A 27,947-nucleotide genomic window follows, 5' to 3' on the forward strand; every position below is an offset into this window, starting at 1 on the left:
TGTATGTATGTATGTGCTCGTGTGTGCATGTATGTACGCACGCATGCACGCACATACGTTGGAGGTGTAACATGATCACAATTTCTGTAGCGAGAAACCACAGACAGTGGATGTACGAGATGTATATGATAAAGGGGAGACTAGTTGGATAAATGCCGTCCTTCAAACCTGACAAAATTATGTAGACATCTCAGAAGTGTTCTTATCCTAAATATTTATCTTTCTACGTTCACAAGCAGTAGACACGTATGACTGCACTGCTACAACTACACGCTGCACTGCTATGACTACAGGCTGCACTGCAGTGAGTACACGACTGCAATTTACAGACTACAACATTTGTTACCATACGACAAGGTTGGCCAATCAGTCTTATTAAAAAAGTGTCAAGTCAACAAATATATAAATAATTTGCATATTGTTAGTTTCTCACCTGTTAGGATTTATAAATACAATGCAAGGTTCCCTAGCAATGAAGTACCAGAACGGGCCAAGGAGAAATGACTTTCTAAAAAAATACTACAACTCGTAATGACAAAGTGTGTAGTTCCAGATGTGTACTGCATATAAATAAACTGGGCAAGGAGTCTGTGAAATGACAGTCATGTCTTTTCCATGATTTTCAGGATTATTTTGTAATTATTTGGAAATACAGGACTTTCACAGAATTCCCAATAGGTTATGAAGAAAGAGGGATTATCTGAAGTGCTGAAGAGATCATTTGGTTACCAAAAGCACAGCATAATTGTAAACGAAAGTTTTTCAATATTCCCCATAGAGGGCGCTCTCACATCTGCATGATTTCATGATTCCCTGCATACAAGGCAAGGACTGCTAGCCACACAAATAATTACAAGTCATTTCAAAAAATCCTTGAATAAATTACTCATCAGCGGTACACATCGGGAACATTTCAACTTGGTTTTTGTTTACCATACAGTCCAACAACATCTGAGAAAATGGGTATATTTGGCAGAAGTGGAATATAATGAAAGTGCTTAGTCTCGTACCTGAAACCCCCTGTATTTTTTAAAATAACTATCCCTCCCCTGCAAATATGAAAAAAAAAATGGAGAGGTTGAATTTTTTTACTGAAAAGTTGGACTCAGAAATGCTGATTGTGTTTGAGTTTAATTATAAACTTGCTAATATGTAAATACACTCACATTTTTAATTTGCCTGACTTATCTTGGTATAAAATCCATATCATTTTATGTTATATTACTTTGCCTAAATAAACAGACATTTCAGGTGAATGAAGTTCCAAGCTTTGGTAACCAGTATACTGTACTTGTTACTGTACGTTTTACACATTTAGGTCACTCTGAGGTCACAAGCCTCACTTTCATTTTACAAATGCAAATGAGGTCAGAAGTGCCAAGCCTCACTTTCACCTTTCATTTCATTAATGCAAATGGTACATTGAGAGGGTTTTGCAAAAGGTATACTAGCTGGCTAATAATGCTCCCAATAAATGACAAAATGTTCAGCCTAGAGCAATTGTTACATAGGCTGTATTTTTAGAGTTCATTCTATACTTTGTAAGACATTAAACCAAAGTGAGAAACAATATCCCCCCCCCCCCAAAAAAAAAAAAAAAAAAAGGGTGTCAAGCTCACTATTGATTAGAATCTGATGTGATGAAAACCAATTTAGTATTAAATACACAGTTGATAGACTATTTTCAATGTCATATTCTACAAAGTGAGTTGCTCATACCTCTGGTCACATCTCTCGTTTGTTTCTGTAAATGTACAGGAACATAACGTTTTTTGTGCATGACATGTCATTGTACGTCTATGACACGACACTTTCTGTATAAGACACATAACTTTCTGTATGACACATCATTTTATGTGTATTATACATCTCATTCACTTTGTGTATGACATGCCACTTAATGTGTATACCTCATCAATTTGTGTATGTCACTGTGTCGCTGACATGTCACTTACAGCGTATGACTCATCACTTTATGTGTATGATACTGTGTCTATGACCTGTCACTTTGTGTGTAGGACATACCACTTAAAGTGCATGATTCACCACTTTATGTGTATGACACTGTCTATGACATGTCACTTTATGTGTAGGACATACCATTTTATGTGTATGATTCATCACTTTATGTATATGACACATCACTTTGTGTATGACAAGCCAATTAATGTGTATGACTCATCACTTTATGTGTATAACATTAGCCATTCTTGTGCTTGACTATAATGTAATTTACCTTAACTTCTACACCCTATCAAAATGTCTCCGATTTCTATGATAAACCCAACCTCTTGGTTTTAAATACAATAATATTGAAAGTCTGACTGAATACTGATGTGAAATGAGGAAATCTTACCATTTTTAGTTCTGTATCCCCTCCTTCTAGGTACAACGTAAATAGCACCCCTTGCAATGTTATGAATAATGGAACGACCCATGTATTTAACTGCCTGGAATATACCACTTGTTTATACCATGGGGAAGCCAAGTTATGTCTGAATTGAAAATACAGGATTATTTCCTGTTCACTTTCTGTCTCACAATGCACGCTGACATCAGTTTTGGTGTTCTACATCATCACAATGTGTGTCTACATCATCAGTAGTTGTTCTACATCATCACAATGTGTGTTCCATCATCATTTCTGTTGTTCTACATAAACCTGAACAACATGTGTCTACATCATCAGTTCATGAGTTCTACATCATGACAATGCGAGTCTAAATCATCAATTCTTGAGTTCTATGTCATCACATTGTGTGTTCTATGGCAAGGCATCATTGTTTCTTGGCTTACACAAGGTACAACAATTTATTCCCCAATATTTTCTCTCAAATTCGCTACTAACCTCTCACGGACGAGGCGTCACTTACTTCACCCAAACCTCTCTGAGACAAACACACACCATGTGGGTTAAACACCATATCTTGTCCCCTTGCTACACAGTGTTATCATAAATACTTCACAATAATGTTTAGTTCGAGTTTAATCTCTTGAAATGCTTAAGATGAGTGGGTATTTAGAAATTACACACAACGGTAATTCTGTTATCTTGTCCTTGGCAAAGGTCAAAATTATCAAAAGTACCCTTATAACTTTGTTCAGCAAGGGAAAACAGAAATTACGAGAGAACTCAGTGCCCCTGTTACCTTCTTTAAGTTGAACACAGGATTTACAAGCGGACGCTGTGCCCTTGTTACATTGTTCAGAGAGATCATATCTATCGCAAGAGGACCATGTGATAATGTCTTGTTCTGGGCAAACACAAATTATCAGAGAGTCAAGTGTGAACGCTGAAATTGTCCAACACTTAGTGCTCCTGTACCTTACTTCATTAGAATGCTGACAGTATAACACTCTATTGGGGAATAAAATGTAAATGTCTGTGGTGAAGAGTGGCAGCCATTTAATTGTCAGGGTCTGGTGCTGGAATGTCATCCGGATATGGATCAGGGGGATGGCCCAGGAGTGCCACGCCTTCTGGTTCCGGTGGTTGCTGGACAACCTGTTGGGGATCGCCTTCCACAGCTGCTGCTAAGTTTGTGATAGATTTACTCTTGACACACTGGAAGTCTACATGTCGACTCTTGTTTTCTTCTTTCTCCCATGACATATGGATAAATGGTCTTTGGACATAATTGTAGATCACTGATAGGATGGAATAGGGAAGTTTGTCAGAGAACTAATAGATATGTCTGATTAAAATAGATAAATAATGTGTACACATAAATACATACATACATAGCCTCACGAACAGATATATCCATTCAGCCATCCAGACACACACACACATCCACCCATCGATGCAGACACTGACACACACACACACACACACACACACACACACACACACACACACACACACAACACATACACACACACACACAGACACACAGACACACAGATAGACAGACAGACAGATAGACAGATAGACAGACAGACAAAAAGGAAGACAAGTCTTACCTTCTGGTCTACCACCAGGCCTCTTCTTAATCTTTTCTTTATAAGTTGGATAACCTAAAAGACGAATATAAAGAATTCAAGTTGAGAGTTTCTATTTATTATGATAGCTGTCAGGGGTGTGGCTAACTAAACCAGTTTGAACAATAAGTATTAACATAGGCTGTAGTGGGTTTACGTTTACATTACTGTGAAAATCAAACCGTCTGACTATGGAATCCTGGAACAGGCTATTACAAACTGCAAACAGGAAATTGAGAATAAAGCGCCCTCACTCAAATTAGGTGCATCATCACCTCATTGTACAGTTTCTTAAGAGCTTTGTTCTTTGGTATTCTGTAGAAGTGTAAATCAGGGATGTTATTCGTATTGTTCAGATATCGAGGAAAGCAGCAGTGTGCTATGATCAACCAAGTAACATATACCATGTATACCCCCAAGGTACACATAGACAGGAAGTAAAGCACCACCTAGGCAAATTTTGGAAAGGCCTATTAATGTGCTGTGGAGGTATTTTGCGAATCACTTTTGGGGTGTGGTTAACTGCACCAATTTTCAAACCATAATGATCAAATTGCCATGGTTACCAGGACAAGCTGAGTATGGCGAGTGTTATCAGAGTCAGTCATTCAGTACCATAAACAAGCTACAACAGTCTGAGAAGAGATATCGGATTCCCAGTCGGTTTTTCCCGGTCTTTCCCAAAAGAAGAAATAAAACAAATATCAACTTACCTTCTATCCCTAGTCTAATCTTTTTTAAACCCCTTTCTTTCAGCACTTGTTTAGCAACATCTCTATTTTCGATATATTTGAAAAACCTGTACATCGCTGTGCTGTATACAACTGTAAGGAAAATCAAATACAAAAGATCAGAATCAGAGAAAATTGTTTTCTTACAGGTCTACTTCAGATGAAGATTAAAATCAAGGTATCAAACAGTCTTGGTTACCCCAGCCTCTCGCCGCTGGGGCGCTGTCTACAAAACCACCCCAAATAAGAGTCTGGGGAACCATGTTGGGTCACACAGAACATTTCTTCCAAGTCATAAAAAGTGGGCTTACACAGCCTGTTTGTTGTAGTTTAGATGCATGATGCTTGAGAAGTGATAACTTGTTGCGAAAGTACCTAAATCGTTTAGCCTACAATGTTTAGACCTGAAGTGTTCCCCAGCATGCAATTCTCTGATCAGTACTTCCTGCTTGGGCGAGTTGGAATCTTATTTCCCCAGACTCTTGTTGGGTTGGTCTCATAGGCAGAGCCCCTACCAGTAGGAGTCTGGGTAACTGAGACTAGGCGTCAAAAACAGTTCTTTGGTAGAGGCATAGAACAAATTGGCCCATAACAAATGAATGAACCTAAATAACCCTATGGCCCAACTGATAAGATAACACTAATGCGAGAACCAGGGATTGAGACATTGGCCTTTACAAAAACAATTAGACATCATTATAAATACTGAAAGTTATGTGTTCAAGTTCAAACACTATATGGGATCAAGGAACACTATCAACTGAATGAAATTAATACACAAAATGTTTATTATAAGTAAAAATAGTCTAGTAACTAAATGTGTCATAATTTTCTTACATCTCTCTCTCTCTCTCCACCATATAGTCAAATTGCTTTCACTAGTACGACATCTTACCAACATCAGCGGTTGTATAATGTTATTGGAGTGTTCATACAAACGTGATGACGTTATCACGTCTTCGTGTGACGTACTAGAAGACTGAAGATTGAGTTTGTAGCGAACTGAACAAAGTAACCAATATTACAACCACCTGTCAGTGTGTAATGGATTACTACTGACATGCACTGTTCACCCTTTCCCCAGCAGGAGATTTTGCTAGATTTTTGGTAGAATTTGTCCATTTGACTATACAGGGAGAGAGACCTCATAGAAAACAAATCCACAGGTATAGTTACTAGACTAATATAAAAGCACCAGCAAAGAATATCATAATGGTTGTATGTAATTTGGTTCTAATTGCCATTTTAAAGACTTCGTCACTGCTTGTTTTGCAAATACTTGCTCTAAGAGTTTCTTTTCAACTTACTTTGTGAATATTCTTCCCCCATTGGTGGAGGGAACTCCTCATCCCAGTCTACCACATCTTCCTCAGTTAGTACTACTATATGACACTCACGTTCTCCTTTCTGCTCAAACAACAAAAATTATGGTAAATAACTAGATGTCATTCCCCAATATTTCTCTTCGTGCAGCCAAAGAAAATACACGTGACCTACATGTAAACCACTACGATTCGCTAGACGAGTAATGACAAGCCTTAGGTCATGAGTATTTTCCGGCTGAATACAGAAAAATATTGGAGAATAACATAATTATACTAACGCCAGTAATATTAAAGAAAAATTGGGGAAAATAATGGCAATTTTGAATGTTTTGACTCATATTTCGAACACAGCAGAACCAGTGATGTAGACATGCAATGTATGTTGTCCTGACATAGACGTGTATTGTCGTGACTTACAACGACCAGAGTATATATGTGTATATTCCATATTTTTTGTTCTAAATGGCTCATGCATTGTATAATGTTCATCATAAACAAAACAGATTTATAGCACTGAAACAGGAATACTGGATTACATGCATTGTTTGTTTGCTCTACTTAATATGTATCTTTCTACTACATAAGATCTATGTTGAATGATGGACCAATGAAGTTGTGAAGGTGCACATATTATGTCTTATTTTAAAACAATACCAGCAAAGATAAAATGGTGTAAGATGCTATGGCATGATTTCTATTACTGCTGTTTGTGTGTGTGTGTGTGTGTGTGTGTGTGTGTGTGTGTGTGTGTGTGTGTGTGTGTGTGTGTGTGTGTGTGTGTATGCGTGTGTATGTATGTCTGTGTTTGTACATTGTGTGTGTGTGTGTGTAACTATTGATAGAATACTATACCTGAGCATTTGCCACCATACATGGCAAAATGAGATCTTCTAAAAACTTCTCAAATTGTTCACGAGCACCATCATTTGATAACTCATGTAATAGGCCCCCTAAGTAAGACAACAATAAAGTCATGATTTTTATCATATACCCAGTATTGCTACCAATGTATCTCATGTAATAGGCCCCCTAAGTAAGTAAGACAACAATAAAGTCATGATTTTTATCATATACCCAATATTGCTAACAATGTATCTCATGTAATAGGCCCCCTAAGTAAGTAAGACAACAATAAAGTCATGATTTTTATCATATACCCAATACTGCTACCAATGTATTTCAATGCAGACCATGAACACTGAACCTGTGCAATAATTTTCCATATCCCCTGTCCTGACACACTTGGCACAAATATGGAAAGTGGTGTGGTTGTCGATATCCATTTGTTAAATGATCTGGCTTTGGCTTTGACTTTTTTCACTACCTTTACATTTTTTTTCATAAAATAATGTTCCTTCATCACTTTATGTTGACTGATTGATTGATAATTAGAAGGATTGAATCATTTCAAGTCAACATTTTGATATTTACAGGAGACAAAACTAAACAAAAACAGAGAAAAGTTCTCACTACTAGGGCTTTCATGCACAACAATATGTAGATTTTATGGATCTGGTTATCGAACCTTCAGTTTACTAAGATAGATCCATTGTTCTTAAATGCAGTATATTACAAAAGTGGGTGATAGCAGTTCCTCCGTTGTGCAATTCTAATCATCCCGTGATCAAGATAGTGTAAACATTGGAAGTCCCTAAACAGTACACTGCAAGTTTACGGAACTACTGAAACTATAATTAAACCAATGTCCATACAATAGCTTATCACTGTTGTATCAACATGTCGCGGCAATACTTTTAGTTTGTGTCTATCTTAGTAAACTGAAGGCTAAATTACCAGAGTATGAATATTTTACTTACTAAGGTTTTGACACTTGACTGTTTGTGAATCGAATGGTACAAGGAGATAATCACACGCTTCTCGAAGCTCAGGCACAGATATATTGGGAGGACAACGAATTGAACCATTCCTATAAAAATCCTATCAAGTGAAACACAAGAATGATTAAAATAAACATGTAGAATTGAGACACTAGTCAAAGATTTCTATATAGGTGTGTGTGTGTGTGTGTGTGTGTGTGTGTGTGTGTGTGTGTGTGTGTGTGTGTGTGTGTGTGTGTGTACCAGATGTATGTATGTATGTATGTATGAATGTATGTATGTATGTATGTATACATGCATGTATTTATGTATGTATGTACGTAAATACGTACGTACGTACGTACTTACGTACGTACGTACGTACATACGTATATATGTACAAAAAATACATGTACATGTGTGTATGTATGTAGATACTACCAAGACTATAATAAAACCAAAATCTATACAATAGCTTATCACTGTTGTACGAACATGTTGCGGCAATAGTTATGTTAGGTAGGTAGGTAGGTAGGTAGGTATGTATGAATGTATATATGTATGTAGGTATGTATGTCCATTTGTATGTCACACACACAGTGTGTGACATACATACGCACACTTGTCTGTCTGTATCTGTCTATCTCTAAGTGACAATAACAACAATTTCATATATACATATCCCAATAAATCTGAGTACTTACTAATATTGCTGAAAAAACACCGGCTGATACTCCTTGTGCTACTTCATATTCACCCTTATCATTGGGCCTTGTCCAGTTATTCTCTAGAGTTGATGAAAACATTCTGAAAATGACAAAACAAACAAATCATTAAAATATATTAATATATATAATGTTGAAAAACTCATGTTGTTCATTAAAATTTCTGTCAAAATGTGCTATAGCTTGCTAGCTTGGAGAATAAAAGAGTTGATATAACGGTTAGTGTGAGAAGCCGGCAACCTCGGCCTGCCACTTATGACAATTCGTCTATTGTCTATTTCTAGTCTAAGTGGGTATGTCTCGTCTGTCAGTATGCACTTAAACTTTAAGTCCCACTAACATATACATCATAGGTGTTAACAACTGAATACGGTGAGGCCGACTGGATTATTTACAAGTACCATATACTTTCCCTTTGCAATGTCTGCCAAGCCTTATATGTCCTAAATTGCTAATCAACCAAATTTTTCATTTGTCAACATAAATATGACCAGGCTTCTGACAAACTTGAAAGTAGCTCATTCTAATTTGCATATTTAATTAATATATATGTATATATATTGTTTTTTTTTCTTTTTACATACTTTTAATTGAAACTGTACATTTTAGATTTTTTATTTTATTTCATATATATATATATTTTTCATGTGTGTCTCTAGTTCAGTTAGATATGTGTTCTGTTGTTTTCCATATGGTCTCTGTGTTATTGGTTTCTTCTCATCACATATACAGCCATTACAGGTTGGATGAACAGTTTTATAATGTCTTTTTAAGTTGATGTCAGTTTCCGCATCCACTATTTCTTGTGAGACGTCACAAATTTCTTGATTTTATTTTATTTTTTTCGAAAATGTAAAAAAAAAGTTTCAGGTTGGCATGAAAAGTTAGGTGGGGTCGGGTAACCGGAACCAAACATTTTTTTTTCTTAGGCCTAAGCATAATGATGGTTTGTACAACAACAACAACAACAACAACAACAACAACAAAATCTTAAAACTGGTCATTGTTGTGTACTTGGTTAATGGAGTAAACCTCAGTGGCCTTGTAGTTTGTTTGTTAGAGGAGTTGCTTTGACCTTCAACCCATTCATTTTGTGACTGATGGCTTTGTTTATCTTGTATCTTTCCATCAACAAAACAATCTGACAGGAAGCAGGTACATGTAGCAGCACACGACCTTGATCTAATTTAACAAACAATGTTTATCTCACAATATCCTATACATCACTAGTTATACAGTATAAGTTATAAGACAACTTCATCAAATTTTCATTACGTTATATTTCCGATACTATTTTACTACAAAACAGTGACTTCTTTTATGACCAAACTCAAACCTCACCTTAGCGCTTATTTATTTATTTTATTCATTTATTTATTCATTTATTTATCTATTTATTTATTATTTTAGGTACATGTAGCATATATGACACATGACATGCCTAAATATTCATAAACTTTACTATATATGGGGACACATGCTTTGCCACCAAAGCCACCATGCTTGGCAGGTTTCTACCATGCTGTGTTCTCCCCACTATAGAGAAAACACAGTGCTAACACCATCCATGCCACCCAGGTCATCTTGCTTGGTAGTTTTCTACCGTGTGTCAAAAGTGTTCTACCACTGTTTAACTTTATTAATTTTGGAATGACAATATTATAATAATACTTTCACATGAAGAGAAATGGCTAATCCTCAAAGTCCATGTGTGTATGTGTTAAATATATACATGTCAGAGTTTGTTTCAATATTGAAGACACGTATATTATATGCTGAAAATTGTACACATCATTATGCAAATTATGTTATTGATATGTAGATCATTATGCAAATTAGCCATACTCATTGCAATTTAATCTTGGGAGAACACTACATTTGTTTGCCTAAGTCTGGTATTGCTGCTATATTATCAAAAGAAATTGTTTTTACATGAAAACAAAGAATCTACAGTTGGTTGAAATGTATACAAACTCCTAGAAAGAGTGCATTGAACTATGTATGATACTAGCTAGACTGAACAATGGTCTTTTGTTATGGCTGGTACTTATTTTTGTGTTCTGACATTTCAACTGAATGACAGTTCTTAATACTTACATGTAGGCTTCACTTTAAGTTGGACATACAGGAAATGTAATTTCTTTGTCACTTTTCTGAGTTTATATTCTAATTCACAACTTATTTTGATAAATATATCATTTTATGTTGCCATGGTTACTAGTTTTATCCATGGCCTCTGTGTGATGTGTCTTGAAGATTGCCGTAAGGAGTCCTGCAGTTTTACGACAATAGTGAATTGACCCAAACTTACCTTCCTAACATTGTATTTGGATGTGCAGTAAATAGCGATGGGTTAACTACGAATCTGGTTTCGTCTACGATGAGAGTGACTCTGTCTGGTAATTTAGTGGAATACATTAAACCGTGCCCACTATGAGAAGAAAGACAATGTGCATAGGCTGAAGGACATGTTGTAGGCATAGCTGATGTTGATCCACCTACTGCTCCTAATAATCCCATTGATATCGATTGTTGGTTCCGTGCTGGGCCTTCATCAGTCATTGATGAACGTACACGGTTTCTGGGACCTGTATAATGTATACAAAATAATGTTAGTTAATCTAAAAAATCAAGCTATATTATGTCCTTCAGGGTTATCAATGGCTGAGTAGTTAAACCACTTGCCTCTTACCAGAAGAAAAAAAAGTACAATATTCACTAATATAATGATGTTCAAAGGACTTAGTAAACATAAATTAAAATACATGTTTTAGATAAAAACGCACGATTTAAACCCAGCTGATAGCTTTTTGAATCATTATCAAAATACCTGTGAGTCATAAAATGAATCAGGTATATGTGATATAAGCTAAAACTCCTCATATAAAACGTCATAGCTTGAATTTAGCAGCATTCCATGGCACACAGACTACTTAATGTCATATCTCAGACTCTAGCATCAAATTTATAAGCTGGATGTCTGTTTGACAAGAGAAAATCGATACAAAATCGTATCCAAAACATTTCATGAAATCTGACTACCTAGAAATGTACAAATGTAGAAGTTAAAATTCCAACCTTGTACCTGCTGATAAGACTTAAAAATATAGTTTGATTCCGGTTACCTGACCCCACCTAGTTTTTCACTGACGACCCTAAACTTTTTATTAGGTATATGAGAAAAAAATAATCGCGAAAATTGGGAATTCTCACAAAAAAGGGTGGATGCGAAAACTGACATAAACTTAAAAAGACAATATAAAACTGGTCTCCCAATCTGTAATGGCTGTACATCTGATGAGAAGAAACCAATAACACAGAGACCATATGGAAAACAACAGAAAACATAACTACCTGAACTAGACACTCACACATTAAAAACATGTACATATAAAAATAAAATAAAAACTCTACCAACTCCATATATTCTAAAATTGAGCATAATCGGAACCACACAATTCTTTTTGTTAGGCCTAACAGGGTGTTAATATTTTAGTAGTAGACTTAGAAACCTTGTAAATGCCATAAATTTCTTTTTTGCACATCTGGTGAACTGAAATATAGTAGTTCCCAAATCAGTGTTTTTGTTAAGGGTAGTAAGCAGGAAAAATCTCCCCGAGTTCCCCTGACAATGTTAGGGTGCCGTACCACAATAATGGTACAAGGTGTCAAAAGGTTTCCATATTTTACTGGCTGTCCCTCCTTTGTTACCACGGTTGCCAGACCTTAGAAAAAACATGGCAAATATCATAGCACCACATTGGTAAATAAACTGGTGATAGCGAAACTCAGGTAAAATTTCAAATGTTCTATTCGCTACAATAACACTACCTTGGTAGATAACACTTGTAAAATGATTCAAGAACTCAAACAGATATTAGTTTTTCAATTCAATAATATAATAAATTTCAAATTTGGTCGATAAACTGGTAAAATAAATGGAGAACTCAGGTAGATTTTATTTTGTAGTAGTTCCGAACTCAAGAGTGTAAATAATTTATGTAGCACATTTCGTTGAAATCACTCGACCATATGACAAATCTACGTCACTAACCCTTATAAAACAACAGTTGAAGAAGGCCAAGTGATTTAGACAAAATATATGTAAATTATTTTTGCTCTGAGCTCCGAACTAAAACAAAATACGCTTCCAGAGCAAGGAAACATTTTGTAGGTATATAAACTTTACTAGAGAGTAAGATACATCCTGTTGTTCAGGCCTATCAGGATTCTGATAGCGACGTCTGTCCGTATCTTAGACTAAGATTTCAGTTTGTCACTTGATATAAATGTAGTATACATTGTACCAGTACTAGTAGATAAAGCTGGTAAAATAAATGGAGAACTCAGGTACACTGTAGTTTTTCCATGTTATATTGTACAGGGTTACAAGTAAACTGAAGAATCTGCTAGACTTTTATCTACTTACCATCCTGATATACCCACAGAACACAAACAGTATAGAAACAGGCCACTGTTCTAAATATCTGCTGATCTAATATTTGCACATGAACTTTGTAGCTTTTGTTAACAGGAACACAAAGATATGGTCCAGTATGGCACACACTGAGAGGTGGTTATGTGTGGAAGAAATCGATAACTGATAACAACATGGGTGTTTTTATGTCCAGTGTACTTTGACATTGCATATTTCACTAGATTAGTTCAAATAATGTTTTGTTTGTTTAGTTCAAAATAGGGCTGCCTCAGGAAGAAGTAGGTCATCCATTCTTTTTCTTTTGAAGCACTGCCCTGAGTACATGAGTGAGGTTGGGAGGAGGGTGTGTGTGTATGGGGGCGGGAGGGGGGGGGGGAGCACATACATATGTATGTTTCTGTGTGTAAGTGCAAGTCTAAGTGTGTCATGGTGTGTGGGGATGTGTCACCCATTCTTGTTCATTTTGAAGCACTGCTGTGAGTCCGTGAGTAGGGTTGGAAGTATGTGTGTGTGTGTGTGTGGGGGGGGGAGAGATATGCATGTGTATATAGATCATATATGTGTATATGTATGTTTCTGTAAATAATTGCAAGTCTAAGTGTGTCACTGTGTATAGGTATGTGCAAATGTAATTGTGTACGAGTGTAACTTAGTGAGTGAGTTGGCAGGTGAGGTGATTTGTCAACTTTTAACAAATGGACAATGTCTTTACTGTTTCCCATTGTAAATGGTGTACTACGTCTAGTAGGAGAACATAGCAAATTTGTTTTATCAATTCAAAAATCCAAACTATATACCTACAATGCTCACCCATAAGACCACTTTCAGGGATGTAGAAAATAGCTGGCAGATGGAAAAAAAACTTCGTCAGCGATAAATTTTCCGAACCATGGGAGGAAGAACTCCCCCTCCCCTGCTGCGACCACAGAGCAGTCGCTGCATTCCACCTATCAAAACATATTTTCCTTCTGTCACAAAAATGTTCTACATCCCTGAAAAACAAAAATTTGACAATATTGTACTGACCTGAGGTTTGCTGTTTTGGGGTACAATGGGGGTCATTTGCTGCCTTGGTACTGTTACTGCTAATGTTATTGAGTTTATCACACAGTCTGTCAGTCTGTTTGTGACTCATTGTGTCACTATATTTTGTATCCTGTGAAAACAAAAACACTATGTTAGAAATCAACATGTTCAGTTTTACTTTAAAGGCCCATTCTTCAATCCCAGGTTTTGAAATTACTGATCTTTAGAGCCTTATGTATACATAGGATCATTCTGAACATATTTTCTCTATACCTCACTAGCGGATAAGTGTTTTTTTACACCTAAATTTTAATTCTATTCCAAACTGTGCTTTTTCAAAATGCCCACCTAAGGGACGATCGCACAATGAATGTCATACAAGCTCATGAAGCAAACTTCATTGTTTAGGGGGGGAGGGGGGGGGGGGAATCTGGTATCAATGCGATTGCTTAACTTCATTTTTGTACTTCTTAAACCAAATTTCGACGACAAATTTAAATTCCTTCAATAGCAGCTTCTGTATTTACTACTGAGATGTTGATAAGTTGATAAAAATTTACTTCTAATGTGAGATATGGTGCTGGGTTTCTCAGTGGTAGTACTTGTTTACAATTATGTTTTTACATGTTTTTAAATGACATCAATCATAATAGTATGACCACTACAGTTTTCATCATGGTTTACAAATATATAAACATTTGATGTCACACTTGTGAATGTTCATTTAGGGGAGGGGGGTTTCACCTAAATGAACAATGTTCATTTGTTGAGCTTGTGCGACATTGTGTGATGGTCCCTAAAGTCTTACACATCATTCAAAACACTAATATTGGATTGAGTATAAAAATGTGGGTCAGTTATTTGGGAATCCATGGGATCATTCGGTCCAATATTTCTAATATAGGTCTGCCAGACAACAATTACTTTCACACCAAAGACTTTAGGTTTTAAACCTAATTTAAAGAGGATCTGTTTAAGCAATATATCTCATAAACTTAATATATATATATAGTCCTCTAGTGGTGCTTGACACGTTCCACTTACTTCATAATATACGGAGCACCACTAAACTGTAAACAATCATATTTTATCCTGTAAAGGTGAAAGGTCGTGGATTCAATCCCACGTTGGCTGAAAATTCAATTTGACAAACCACAGAAAATACTTAAAGGAAGACCCAAGTGTGGTATTCAACCATTCCTTATTATGAGGTGACATTGACTCTTTGCAACAAGACAATCCGTGTTTTGACCAACGACAAAATTGACTGTCAGCCACAGGTCTGTCAAAAGATCTGTGTCAAAGCATGTTACAATAACGAATAGTTATAACTTATTGTCATATGTATTGTTGTTTGTTATATACAATACTATGGAGAATATATTGTTCATGGTTCCAAGAATCGATGTAACAGTACATTATAGTTACATTGGAAGGTACATTGGAAATAAATGCGACGTTTCAATCTGTCCACTACGGACCATTGGAAACGAATGTGACGTTTATGATCCACCTCAGTACTACGGACCATTGGAAACAAATGTGACGTTTACGATCCGCTTACTACGGACCACTGGAAACGAATGTGATGTTTACGAGACGCTTACTACGGACCATTGGAAACGAATGCGACATTTACGATCCGCTTACTACGGACCATTGGATATTATACGAATGTGACGTTAACGATCCACCTCAGTACTACAGACCATTGGAAATGAATGCAACGTTTTGATCTGTCTAATACAGACCTCTGGAAATGAATGTGACGTTTCGATCCACCTCCTACAGACCTTGATCATGCAATGATTTAGTTATAAAGCATTGATGTCTCTCTATTCCGCTAGTGGAGAGAGATCTATGTCAATGCTGAATAACTAAATCACTCTTATGCTAATGATATGCAAATACATATGCAAATTAGGGCACCCCCTTTATTTTTCAAAATCGTGGAGAACCCTGTACTGTTTTCCCACACCGGCAGTCTGCTCAAAGTGCCTACAATTATTACCACTGGCACAGATCTCTAGTGGCACAATGAGCCTTTATACTTCAACTCCCTGGGGTGCACACAAGCCATTGTAGCTTCTATAAACACACAGGATTAAAACATTAACATAGCAACTACCAGGTCTACAGCTGGGTTGACTGAGGAACAGTCATGGTTCAAATCTTGCCATGACTTTAGCCATTCAGAAACAACCGTCAACACATCTTGAACCTGCACATTACAAGCCAGTCACTCTAACCATTCAACCATCATATCCATAGAACACAAATGACTTCAACTCGGTTCAAAAACAAATTTCAAATGACTTTCTCAACTGTAAGATTGTCTAGATGTAGAATAAACACTCATCAATTACCATGGTTAATAAATAAACAAACAAACAAACAAACAAAGAGTTTAGATTACAAAAGACTCAATTAACATCTAGCCCATTGTTGTTCCCAAGATAATTAACACTACAAACCCTTCCATTGTTTTAAGTGAACAGCTATGTGTCAATTAATTTTAACAGGTCAGGGTGAAGGAGAGGTCAATTGGCACAGATGTATTAAAAAGTTGGTCCTGAAGAAAAGACTGGCAGTAGTCACTTCTTATGACTCCACTATCAAAAACTGAGCGATTCAAATATGAGGGTGTCAAATAAATACATGTATGAAATAATAAGAACTAAATGTTATGCCAACACGTGTATTGTTTATATATTATATTCATCCAAAACTGTGTGATTCAAACATCATGGTGTAAAATAAATATATGTATGAAAATAAGAAGTAAATTTTATGCCAACCCATGTATTGTTTGAAAGTGTCAACATAGTGCTATACACACTAAATTTCAATGACCTCTCGTAATCTGTAAAAAAAAATCCAAACACAAAGTTGTTTGTTTGAACTACCGTTTCAATGTTTAGCTAAATTAGATGTGGTGTTGTATTTTTCACATCTATCATGACGTAGCTACAATAATGATAGCTTTGTTTTTATTTACAATACTTATTCTTCATACGTAACAGATGACATAAGTATCGCGAACATTCGATGTACACATTACGTACGTGCCGACATACACGTTTCCTGGTGACATGACGTTGAGGTTAAACTCGGCTAAACAACGTATGTGAGTGAACGATTACAGTTTGTTGAGTTCATTATTATTACGACATATACAATTCTATGTGTTATGGTCAAAACGATGGTCACAGCCATCGATTTATTTTGATCATTCACTGGTAACTGTCACAAATTGTAACTGTCACCTCTTTCGTTCACGGTCCACACGAGTGTGTTATTTACGTCATGTTCGTACGGAGATCGACCCCTATTATTTCACTAACTAAATCGTTGTGATTCTTAGCATTATGAAATGCGATTCGGTGACGGTTATGTAGGTCCGTTATGATTTAATTGTAACACACACTTGTGAACTTCACCCAAACTTGAAACAAACATCCTATTTTGTCAGCATACAAAGTGACTACCGTACACGGTGGCACAATAATTCACCAAATTTAGTCCACATTTCGAGCAAATGGTGGTGAAATAAATACGGTCGGTGATAAATCAGATATTTGGGCTTCGATTTGTCCCATAAAAACTGACTATATAGATCATATACTTACTACATATACAAAATTGTTCACCAATTCGAAAGAAACTTGTCACGACGCCGCCATCTTGGATTCTCAGTTTTCGCAATGCGTATTGGGTCACTGTTCGCCAATGTTCGGAACTGTTCGGCTTGACTGGTCGGGAGATGAGGCTAACCAGCGAATTCAACACTAGAGGGCGACATACACCAAGAACATCATCTCTGATCGTGATCCCGTGCTTGTGATTTGTCACAGTAAACTTTGTATAAAGAAGTTTTGTGCTCACCTACACGAATAAAAAAGAACTGTGAGATATAGTACAAAATTACAAAATATGATGAACAAAGAGGAAAATTTTATTTTATTTTTGAAAATATATATATGAAATATTGGTCTTTTGTTAAAGTTGCCAGGTCCAAATTTACCTTTGTTACTCACAGTGTACCTCCATGACGATACAAAAGCAGATACTAATAATATAATCTCCGGGTGCAGCCAACGAGGGGAAAACACCAAACCAGCTTTCAGTGGGTAAACTTACATTTCAGCAGAATGTGTGGGCAAGGGAAAAATTAAGGTGAAAGCACTGCTGTACTGGCAATGCATGCAGATGATCATTATGAATGATGCGGAGAGGGTAGTTGGGAGTATTCCAATATGTGTGAACTCGTTGCAATTGGGACACTTTTTTTTCTTCAAATAACCAAAGATATATTCACTAACAAATGGTCAATTACTTATAAAACAGACATTGTATCTGTTAATTAGTGGTCAATATTATCCGCAGGTAGTGAAGTGGCAAGTTCAAATTTAAGTTTCTGGGTCTCACCACCGTGACGACAACCCCGTCAACCCGTTAAGGCATACGGATTGTTCAATCATATCAGCGATAATTAATTCCATAATTAACACAGTGACTGAACTTCTCTCCTTGACTCCAAGCTCATCATTGTTATCCAGAAGTTATACAAAGCTATTGTTTAATTTGTCTTCAATTGTGTTATTTAGAAACTTTCGTTTTCTTTTGTATTGTTCTTAGCTTTGTTGACCAGCTCATCTTACTCAGGAACAATAAGAATGTTTAAAAATACAAATTCACTGCAAGCCGAATAATTACAGAGAGAGGAATAGATAATTGAACCGCTGCCAGATAACCAGACCGTGCGTATTCCAACAACAATAGTTGATAATGTGTGTGATATTTGCGTCCAAGGCACACAGAGGGGTCGTTTCTGAGGTCACGATGTAGGCCCAGTGGAAGAATGTGGAAGCTTCAGTGTGCAAAACAGATTAATCGATCAAGCTGACCTACAGTACGTGTATATATGCAGTCGTGTGGGAAGGGCAAACACCGGAATCCCCACCCACATAGCGAAACGTCATACTAAGAGCGGACAGTTGTATGCAGTGCTCTCTAGCTAGCTACCGTCTCAGTGTCAATGACATCATCTCTTGCGTTGCAGGATCTATCTTGGTTTTATAATCGGTAAGTTAGTTATTTTTTCATCATTCTTTCGAAGCGTGTTTGACGATACCTGATACAATCAAATAACGGCAGTCCGATTGTCTATACCTGACGTCCGTGTAACATTTCATGGCATATGACTAGTCGACCAGCCGACCCCATTACGGGTCAAAATCGCATGAGGGTTCTGATTTTGCCAAGGTATACCACCAAAGCTATTCCCAAACTACTATGCCACGACGATACAGTAGATCGTTGGAATTCTCGAAACTGAACTTGAAAAAGAAATATGTTAAACTTTTGTTTAGAGGTATTTCCACTGACCGTACTCTATCAAGTGGTATTAAACACAACCTGGCGTACAGCCAAACTAGTAAACCGCATAAAGGTACTTCCCCAAGTTTAAGAAAGATTTCCCTTAAAATGGTGAACAGTTTTACTTTATTCGTCTGCATGTTAACGCCTAGTAAATCACGATGGAAACTTATTTGTTGGGAGGTGACGTACTGATTTTAAAAAAAAAGGAGCGTACGTCGAGTATATTGTCCGATGAATACCGGTGGGTATGGCGATCCATTGTCCGTGACAATACACCGAATGGGTTTGTGTGCCCGTAAATTGTGCAATCGCCTACCCATTGAACCGCTTCAGAGATCATCCATTTAAAAACAGTGCGTACAAAAGTTGGTTAGTTTCATGGCCTCCAGTTGACCATACATTTGACTAGGATCGAGTGAGAAGGTCAGTATATGGTCTGGTAATCCATGCGGTATTTGTAATTTAAGTTTCCCATGGTGTTCCATGAGTACGGTAAACAATGCGCATACTTCAACATTTGTTAAATGAGCGACGCATGTTCAGACATGTTTTACTAGTTCGGATTCATTTTAACGGCATTGTTACCAACGATGGTGACCCCATTCGCATCTTGTTCCGACGCCTCTAATCTCTTTCTCAAACCATTACAAGTTTGATGAGATTCTACACCGCAACCTAAACATTCCGTTATTCTAACAGTGGTAAACTTCTTAAAATGTCTTCACTAAAATCAATACAAGAAAGAAGAAATAATCAGTATATTGGCCGTAGGTGGCGCTGTTCTTATCTTGAAAGTGTACAGTTGTTAGGGAGCTTGCCGGGCAACACTGATAACTGTGGAAACATTCGACTTATTTAGGACGTGACACTAAGGTCACAATACAATTTGGAGAGTGAAAACCTGCAAATAATATTTCAATAGAATATACAGAATCCAAAAAGGCAACGATTACCTGTTGTTGCGTCGTTCAAAATACACTAGTTATTTGCTGACCATTAAATCAGATATGGCAGCACACATTTGCTCGTCAATGTTAATGCCCCATAGAAGGCTGTTTTGAAATTGATTTGTAGAGCTATTGAGTTTTTGAAAACACAACTGAGTTATGGAGCTCACTAGTTTTTATGTTGCTATAATTCAATACAATATGCTGAGACTGTGACTGAACGCACACAAACACACACGTGAGTCAACAGATCTAGAAAGATTCTGTTATTTAGTAAAGCGGTAAAAGCTGTGCGTTTTATGATGTATTTTTTAATTCTGTTGCACATTTAAGGTGTTCGCACTATTGTACTTATTGATGTACACTTAACCATTACTTGCAATTGACTGAATTCAAACCTAGCATTACGATATAACATTTAAAAGATCTGATGACGTAATTTATTATACGTAGCAAATATGTTAAGAAAATCCCTACTATATATGCAACCATCTGTTCTACCAATGCCAGAAGACAATTGTAATGTCATAGAAGGCACGCATTGACATCTAAGAATAGTATAACATACAACATACTACATTCATTTCAAGTTAAGATAGCCATCGTCGCAAAACCACGGCATTTTTTACGGCACCGTCCACAACGCTTCGTTTCGCAGTAAGGCGGAAGAAATAACAGCGCTGGTTTGCAACAATGAAGATAGCAAGAGTGAATGAATACATTTTCTTGCTACATTTTTTGTTTTCATGAAATGACCTAATGTGCCACCATGTAGACATCAAATGTCACAGACTTACTTGTCTTTGCAGTCAGCATGATCACAAAATTGGCACCCGTGTGTCTACTCCTGGTTGCAGTAATTAGTTTAAATGGTTACTTAGTACTTCATTTAGACAAAATGCAACAACAAACTACGTGTTTACTAAATTTCTGTGTGGTTGTTGCATCAAGCACAGTAAACACAAAGATGAAACGGACTGACTCCGCTACGCCCTGTTGGTCTTGTCACGAACAGGCTTAGATATACAGTATGCAACCGCCCAAGGCCACCATCTCCCAGAATAGTCGAGTTTACTGACATATAGCTGCCAGACCCTAGTTGTTGATACATGTAAGTGGTGTATAGACTTGCCAGTGTTACGTTATTGTACATACTTCATTGTATCGCAACAAGCGGTATCGTGCGATGATGAGTACACAAATGCACTACTGGAACACGATCACACCATATGGATGTATTAGTGATATACATCCATGATCACACGGCTTACAGCTGTACACTGTGTGCATGCTTAATACACAATAGCGAGTAGTAACGAAAAAGTCTAGTTACGCAATTTCATGAGACTGTCGATCAACAATCTGATGTACGAATACGGATAGATTCCCTTAGTATCTATGTCCCCCTCTCTGTCTGTCTCTGTCTCTGTCTCTCTCAGTCACGGTCTATGTCTCTGTCTGTCTGTCTGTCTCTCCCCTCTCTCTCTCTCTCTCTCTCTCTCGCTCTGTCTGTCTGTCTGTCTGTCTGTCTGTCTGTCTCTCTGTCTCTCTCTCTATCTCTCTCTCTCTCTCTCTCTCTCTCTCTCTCTCTCTCTCTCTCTCTCTCTCTCTCTCTCTCTCTCTCTCTCTCTAATTTAATTGAAATTTATGACAAACCAGATTTTAATCAACCTAATACCGTCTGTCTACATCTATTAACTGAATCTGTGTTCTCATAATAATTTTTGTTGTCCAAAATTGACTGTAAAGCAGTCAGGGTAATATCTGAGTTAACGTCGGTGAAACCGCTCATTGATCTGATGGACTATGAGAAATATAACGTAATAAATTGATCGATTTCGTCACAATTTAAAGGCCAAAGTTTCAATCCTACGTGCTCGCTAGTATTATCGTAACAGTGGAGCCATGAGGATTACATAGGATTATTCTTTTGTTCTGTGCCAACTTTTTTTCTATAGCATTGTCTGAATTCCACACCTAATGTTTAACCCTTTTTCATAATAGTGGGTCTATAATTCCGTTATAGAAATACTCAAAACTAGATGAGTATAGCTGTTATAGACAGTGCCTGTTTGAAACGTTAAAATATATCTTCCTGAATCGCTAAGTTCAGGCGAAACGCAGTTTTTCTTCTGTTACCAGGCTATGTCATGTTGCACTGTCGTCCGTGCGTGAGATCGGTGATCAAACACGATAAATCACGAAGGAGTTGTTGTTACGGACAACCCAAACGTTGGACAATTCAAAAATACTAAAATACTCGCTGGGGTCGTTATCAAAACTGTTCAAATCCTTTTCGTCAGCTTAACAAAATGTGTATTTTCTTATGCTTGTGATAATAATCGAAACATTCGACGTTTTCTGCAGAATATGTAATGCTACGGGTTAAAGTTCAGGAAGTGCTGGTCTTACTATCTTACTAAGGCTAAGCGATTTGTGAATGCAAGGAATGCTTATAGTAAGGTCATACAATACTAAGTAATTTATCATCCAGTGTCGTGGAATTGTAATACATAAATACCTGTGCTTAGCTTGTGGGGTAATCAATCAAGTCAACATTCTGTCATCTGGTCGTTGATGGCGTGATTTGTTACCACATCAGGTCGTGATGATTCTAATGAATATGGTATTCAGTACAGCTAAACATGTTGCTCATGCGCCCTGTGTAGGTGTCTAAGGTGACAGTGAGAATGAAAAAGATATTCTGTGATTAATAATGCAGTATTTTCCTTTATGTCGGAAAATGTTCAAACTAATGTATTTAAATTTGCATAAGTGAAGAAAAACTATATTCTCGAGAAAAATGTAAATCGCATCATAGTACTCCGTCGACGGATGTATATTAACACAAATCAATTCCAGAGACATGAAATTGTACGTAATTCAAAAGTGACACTTGAAAAAAGTTATTTGCTAAAAGCAACCCTAGAACACGAGACGTTGAATGGCATAATTACAAAACGTCAGACACGTACGTATAAGCTTTCAATATATTTGCTAGCCGAGTAATCAACCGAGAAACCACCTGTTGGAGTCTACTGCGATTCCACATCAAACTAATATATTGTGATATTTTTAGACATACCGCTTTAGTACACGTATTCTGAAGATATTCGAATACATAATCTACTAACCGTTTCAATTTAAACCAACCAAATATGGCCCTGTCACTATTTATGATAGACTTGGCAAGCGTTATAAACAAATGAAATATGGACTTCACCGGTGGCGGCGCTGTAACAAATTATATCTGCACTATACACGCGCTGCTGTAACGATATCCTTTTACCATAGCAATTGATACCGACCATATATGTTGTATATACACATTTTCAGTAGCTGCTAATTGCCTACGTTGGGTTTTAGAACCAAATTCAGGCTTCTGTTACTCAAATTCTCGGAAAACAGTGATATTTTTTGTAACATGACTAGTAAACCGTCTGACTTATTTTATGACTTGTCAAAATTAAATGTCGATCAACATACACGAAAAAAACAACACATCAAGGCAATTCTCTTGTTCATTGTTAATTTTGATTGGCGATTCAAATTCTGTGCTTGCCGTATTTTAAATAATGGAGTATTAATTCGATTCCGTCGAAAAAGTATGACGTAGAAATCGCCGGAATGCTGTGCTTGCGTATCAATATGGTTGAGCCGACGAATATCAGTGTCAGTTAATTCCGACTTTGTGCTCGAGTAAAGGCTAAATTATTGCCATTAGCCCATAAAATTGGCATGTATTTTATGATAGTTAAGCACACGTGTGGAAGAAACCAGTACAGCTTTCGACCTTGGATATTCTCCAATGTTGCCATTTTATAAATAGTGCACATTTATTGTAATATTCGTAGCCTAGATATTGTAATATTGATGTGATCGCATTATCGGATATTATATTTTTGTTTGTTTGTTTGTTTGTTTGTTTGTATGCTAAGATTCTTTTCTCTGTTTTTGTAAGCATAATAATTAAGCCTGTGTACCATGTGGTATAGCTATTGTCACTTTTCTAATAGGTTTTCTTTTCTCTCTTCCAGACTTTATAGGTGTATAGACCAAACCCACTAAAGATCCAGGCACCAAGATGTTACGTCAATCATCCATGACGTCAGACATTCTGATGACAGTCAACCCACAACACCCTGCAGGGGGTCATGAATCTGGTCGTAACATGCGTGTGGTTACCATAGAGAAACCCATTGTTATTTGGAATGGTAACCTGGACGGACTTTATTACAGGGCCGAGGAATGCTCCATGGATACGTACCTTAATAAATATACCTATATGAAGGGAGATAAAAGGTTCTACTCCAAACGCCATATCCATGAAATACTGCAGGAAACCTGTATCAGGGCCCGGTACAAGCTTGATGATGCGATAGATAAGAAGGAACGAGCGGGAGGGAACTTATGCACGGCCGCCCTTGGCGTTGTGGTGGAAAAGAAAGCTACAGACAGCAGCGAATCTCAGTTAGTTTACCTCTGTGCGCCAGTCACTGTAAAACAAAATGGCAGCCGGGGTGTAAAGATGGCGGTCAAGTCAGAACTCTCACTTGGACGACACTGTAAAGAAGCTGTGTTCTGCAACAAACAAGAGCACTTAGAGAATGAAGACGTTGCTTATGACCCGGAAATTTACTTCATCGGTCGCGACAGAGCATTGAATGATCGAATAGAGAAGCTGAAAAAACGAATGGCCAAACCTCTCTCTATGAATGACGAAGAAGACAAGTCACGTGATAGTCAAAGTGAAATTGGGAACGAGGATGATGAACCAGTCGTCTTCGATGAAAGTTACTCCGAGGACGAGGACGAAGAAGGAAACTTTCTGACGGACAGTTTTAAATCCATGACAGCTGACGACAGTTGGTATACTAAGAAGGCTATTAAGGATTTCATAAAACAGTTGCCAAGAACCGAATTCAGAGAGTCGGCTGACATTGTCAAGGCGAAATGCTACGCAGGGAGGTTCAGCGATTCTGGTCTTTCGTTTTTCATGGTAAATAGCGAACAGCTCAAAAACTTTTATCAATCGGAACAGTGGTTTCTAGAAATGTTACGCATGAATCCAGACTTACTTGCCGAACTTTTGCGAGACTACAAAATAACTCCCGCAAAGTTTGACATCCACGCTGTTATTCTTGAGATTCACAGCGAACGTGACATCTGTAGTAATTGCCAAGATCATTTACATAGTATAATTAGCAACAAGTCATCGGACAATGCTATCCGACAAGGTTTCATCAACTCGCTTAAAAAATGGGGTTACAGCATCAACTCTGCTGATTTGCAGATTGGCGCGCGAGTGTCATCGCGCATGAGCAACAAAACAGGAGTGGAGCAGCAAAAAGAATGTGGCTGTCCGGATAAAGTTCCTCGACCATTCCCGACAGATGACACCGCCCTACAAGATCTTATCCAGAATGGGATCATTCTGGCTCATCGGTTCGTCCCGATAGCCTTCTTCGATCGCCAAGGTAACAAGCTCCCTGCATGTGCTATGACGGACTGCAAGACGTGCATCAGAGACGAAAGAAACTTCTTGGTCGAAATCGGCAAAAAACTACAAGAACTGATCCTTACTTGGGGTGCATCTTACAAAGAAGATGCAGACGAAGAAACAACGGTGGTGCTGGATGTTCGAGACGATGTTCTCGGTAACACCAAACACGCATGCCCATCGTCGACGACCACGTTCTGCGCCTACACATCGCTGACAGCCTACGCCAGATTGGACATCAAATCAAAAGTCTGCAAGGGGGTCAAATTGTACTTGACCTCCTATGTGACCGAGAAAGTTAACCCGTGAACCACATCTCATCTCTGATAGATAGACTGTAAGCTATGTCGTGTCGCTCCGCCCTCACCGGCCTGCTCTATCCATGAAAGGGTTGACCGATGTGTGAGGGCGCTCCATCACGGCGTACTTTATAGACTATGTTATAGATGATACGGTTCAGAGGACAGAATCAAAAAACAATATAGCTTTAATTATATAGACTAAGTAAAGTCTGTGATATGCTTTAAAGTAGTACAGCCCTCGGAATTAAAAGTCCTAAACATTTGCTAAAACTTTGTTTACGAAAACTGAAATCCATGCTTAGTTAAAACCATGCAAATACGCAGTACTGGAGGTCAACATCCGAAAAGTAGTCCATTTTAGAATTCAAAATGGCAGCTTAAGCCCGTGTTATTTTATGGAAAATAAAATATTGTCGTATTCCTCGAAAAAAAGGAAAACTCCAGCCTACGCATCTTTGAAATCAGTTTGTACCACTTTCATTATTCCAGATTAAATATGAGTCTAAAATGTTTACGTCATTGTGGGTGCTGTTTTCAATAGTACCACGCCCTCAACGACAATATTTTTAGTCTAACCATCGTAATCACTGGCCAGTTTTTATAGTTCAAGGGCTCCCTTCATTAAGGGACGTTTGCAAAATAATGAAAATGAACTGAGCATGCGCAGTTACATGTCATTCGAAATCAAATTCGAAGTTTGTTAACACGCAAATGGAAAATGTTACTGCACTTCAGGTGGTAACAGCGCCCTCAAGAAGCACCCTTCAAATATTGTGAAATACTGTTGAAAAGCAAAAAATGCAACAACTCATAATACAGGAACGGATACCGCTTTCAGCTATCTCAGATAGACATGACAATTCGTGACAAATTGATGTAAGCTATTTCATGGACTATGCTTTAATTGTACTCACAGTAGGGTGACATATCTGATGACTTCCATGACCTTGCAGTGTACTTCTCGGTGACTCTACTTCCAGTGTTTACGCTATCTTGATTACAGGGTGATTATATCCTCACAAACAGAGACACCACTGTCCCCACTTGTGTAATCGACCACATGCAACAACAATAGTTTTAGTTTGTGTCTATCTTAGTAAGCCGAAATCTCTGTTTCCGTCTACACGTAGCATACTAGTATATCATGACTTGAACTGATATAAAGAACCGAATTTTCATTCTTTTTGTTGTGCAAGTGTAATGTTTTGTTACTAATTTAAGTGTGTTGTAAGAATGACGATACTAATAGTTACCATGGAAACCGATGGGACTGTTGACTGTTGTCATTATCAAAATGCATCGTGGGAGGGCGGTATAAATATTTTTCTTATAACTGTTCGTATAGGTAAATATGTAAAATGCTTGTATTGGTGGAATCTAGAATAAATAAATGAAATACGTGTACATTTAGTACTCAATATCAATAAACGTAGTTTTCAGTCATCTTTGACGGGGCGCGACATCGTCGTTGTCTAGGCAACGGGACCAGTAAACAGTCAACATGATTAATCAATGTATCGATAGTAATTGATTTTATAGCTTCATTGGTCGCGTATGTGAAAGAGTACATATATAAAGCGCGAATGTATATAAAGAGGGCGCTATCGTGTGAACGTCTGCAAAGAAACATGTACAACACTATAGTATACACAACACTTCCCTGGATGTATGTATCTTACGAGTGGATGGCCTGAATTTTTAGCATTTACTTCACGTCCCTTTGTATGCACACAACATAGTATTATGTGTCTACATTGTTTAATAAAGAAATAC

The 27,947-nt window shown here is 37.4% G+C and overlaps 2 protein-coding genes across 3 annotated transcripts; one reads left to right on the forward strand and one right to left on the reverse strand.

Moving 5' to 3' along the window:
* On the reverse strand, positions 1-17,769 carry LOC144453034 (BTB/POZ domain-containing protein 10-like). The gene is made up of 10 exons (XM_078144301.1): positions 17,673-17,769; positions 14,044-14,173; positions 10,891-11,167; positions 8,559-8,661; positions 7,855-7,975; positions 6,890-6,987; positions 6,020-6,119; positions 4,695-4,805; positions 3,964-4,017; positions 1-3,648 (listed from the first exon to the last, which is right to left on the reverse strand). Exons 2-10 carry the CDS (start codon positions 14,150-14,152, stop codon positions 3,407-3,409), a joined length of 1,215 nt encoding a protein of 404 aa, XP_078000427.1. The 5' UTR covers positions 14,153-14,173; positions 17,673-17,769; the 3' UTR covers positions 1-3,406.
* Positions 17,144-27,878, forward strand: LOC144453033 (uncharacterized). 2 transcript variants are annotated; one of them, XM_078144299.1, is made up of 3 exons: positions 17,144-17,166; positions 18,682-19,128; positions 24,410-27,878. In XM_078144299.1, exon 3 carries the CDS (start codon positions 24,457-24,459, stop codon positions 26,179-26,181), a length of 1,725 nt encoding a protein of 574 aa, XP_078000425.1. In that variant the 5' UTR covers positions 17,144-17,166; positions 18,682-19,128; positions 24,410-24,456; the 3' UTR covers positions 26,182-27,878. The 2 variants fall into 2 exon arrangements, with proteins under 2 accessions (XP_078000425.1, XP_078000426.1); XM_078144300.1 differs by lacking the exon at positions 17,144-17,166 and adding an exon at positions 18,165-18,219.
* The last annotated feature ends 69 nt before the right edge of the window (positions 27,879-27,947 follow it).

This window comes from Glandiceps talaboti, chromosome 23, assembly GCF_964340395.1.
Source record: "Glandiceps talaboti chromosome 23, keGlaTala1.1, whole genome shotgun sequence".
Classification (NCBI taxonomy): domain Eukaryota; kingdom Metazoa; phylum Hemichordata; class Enteropneusta; family Spengelidae; genus Glandiceps; species Glandiceps talaboti.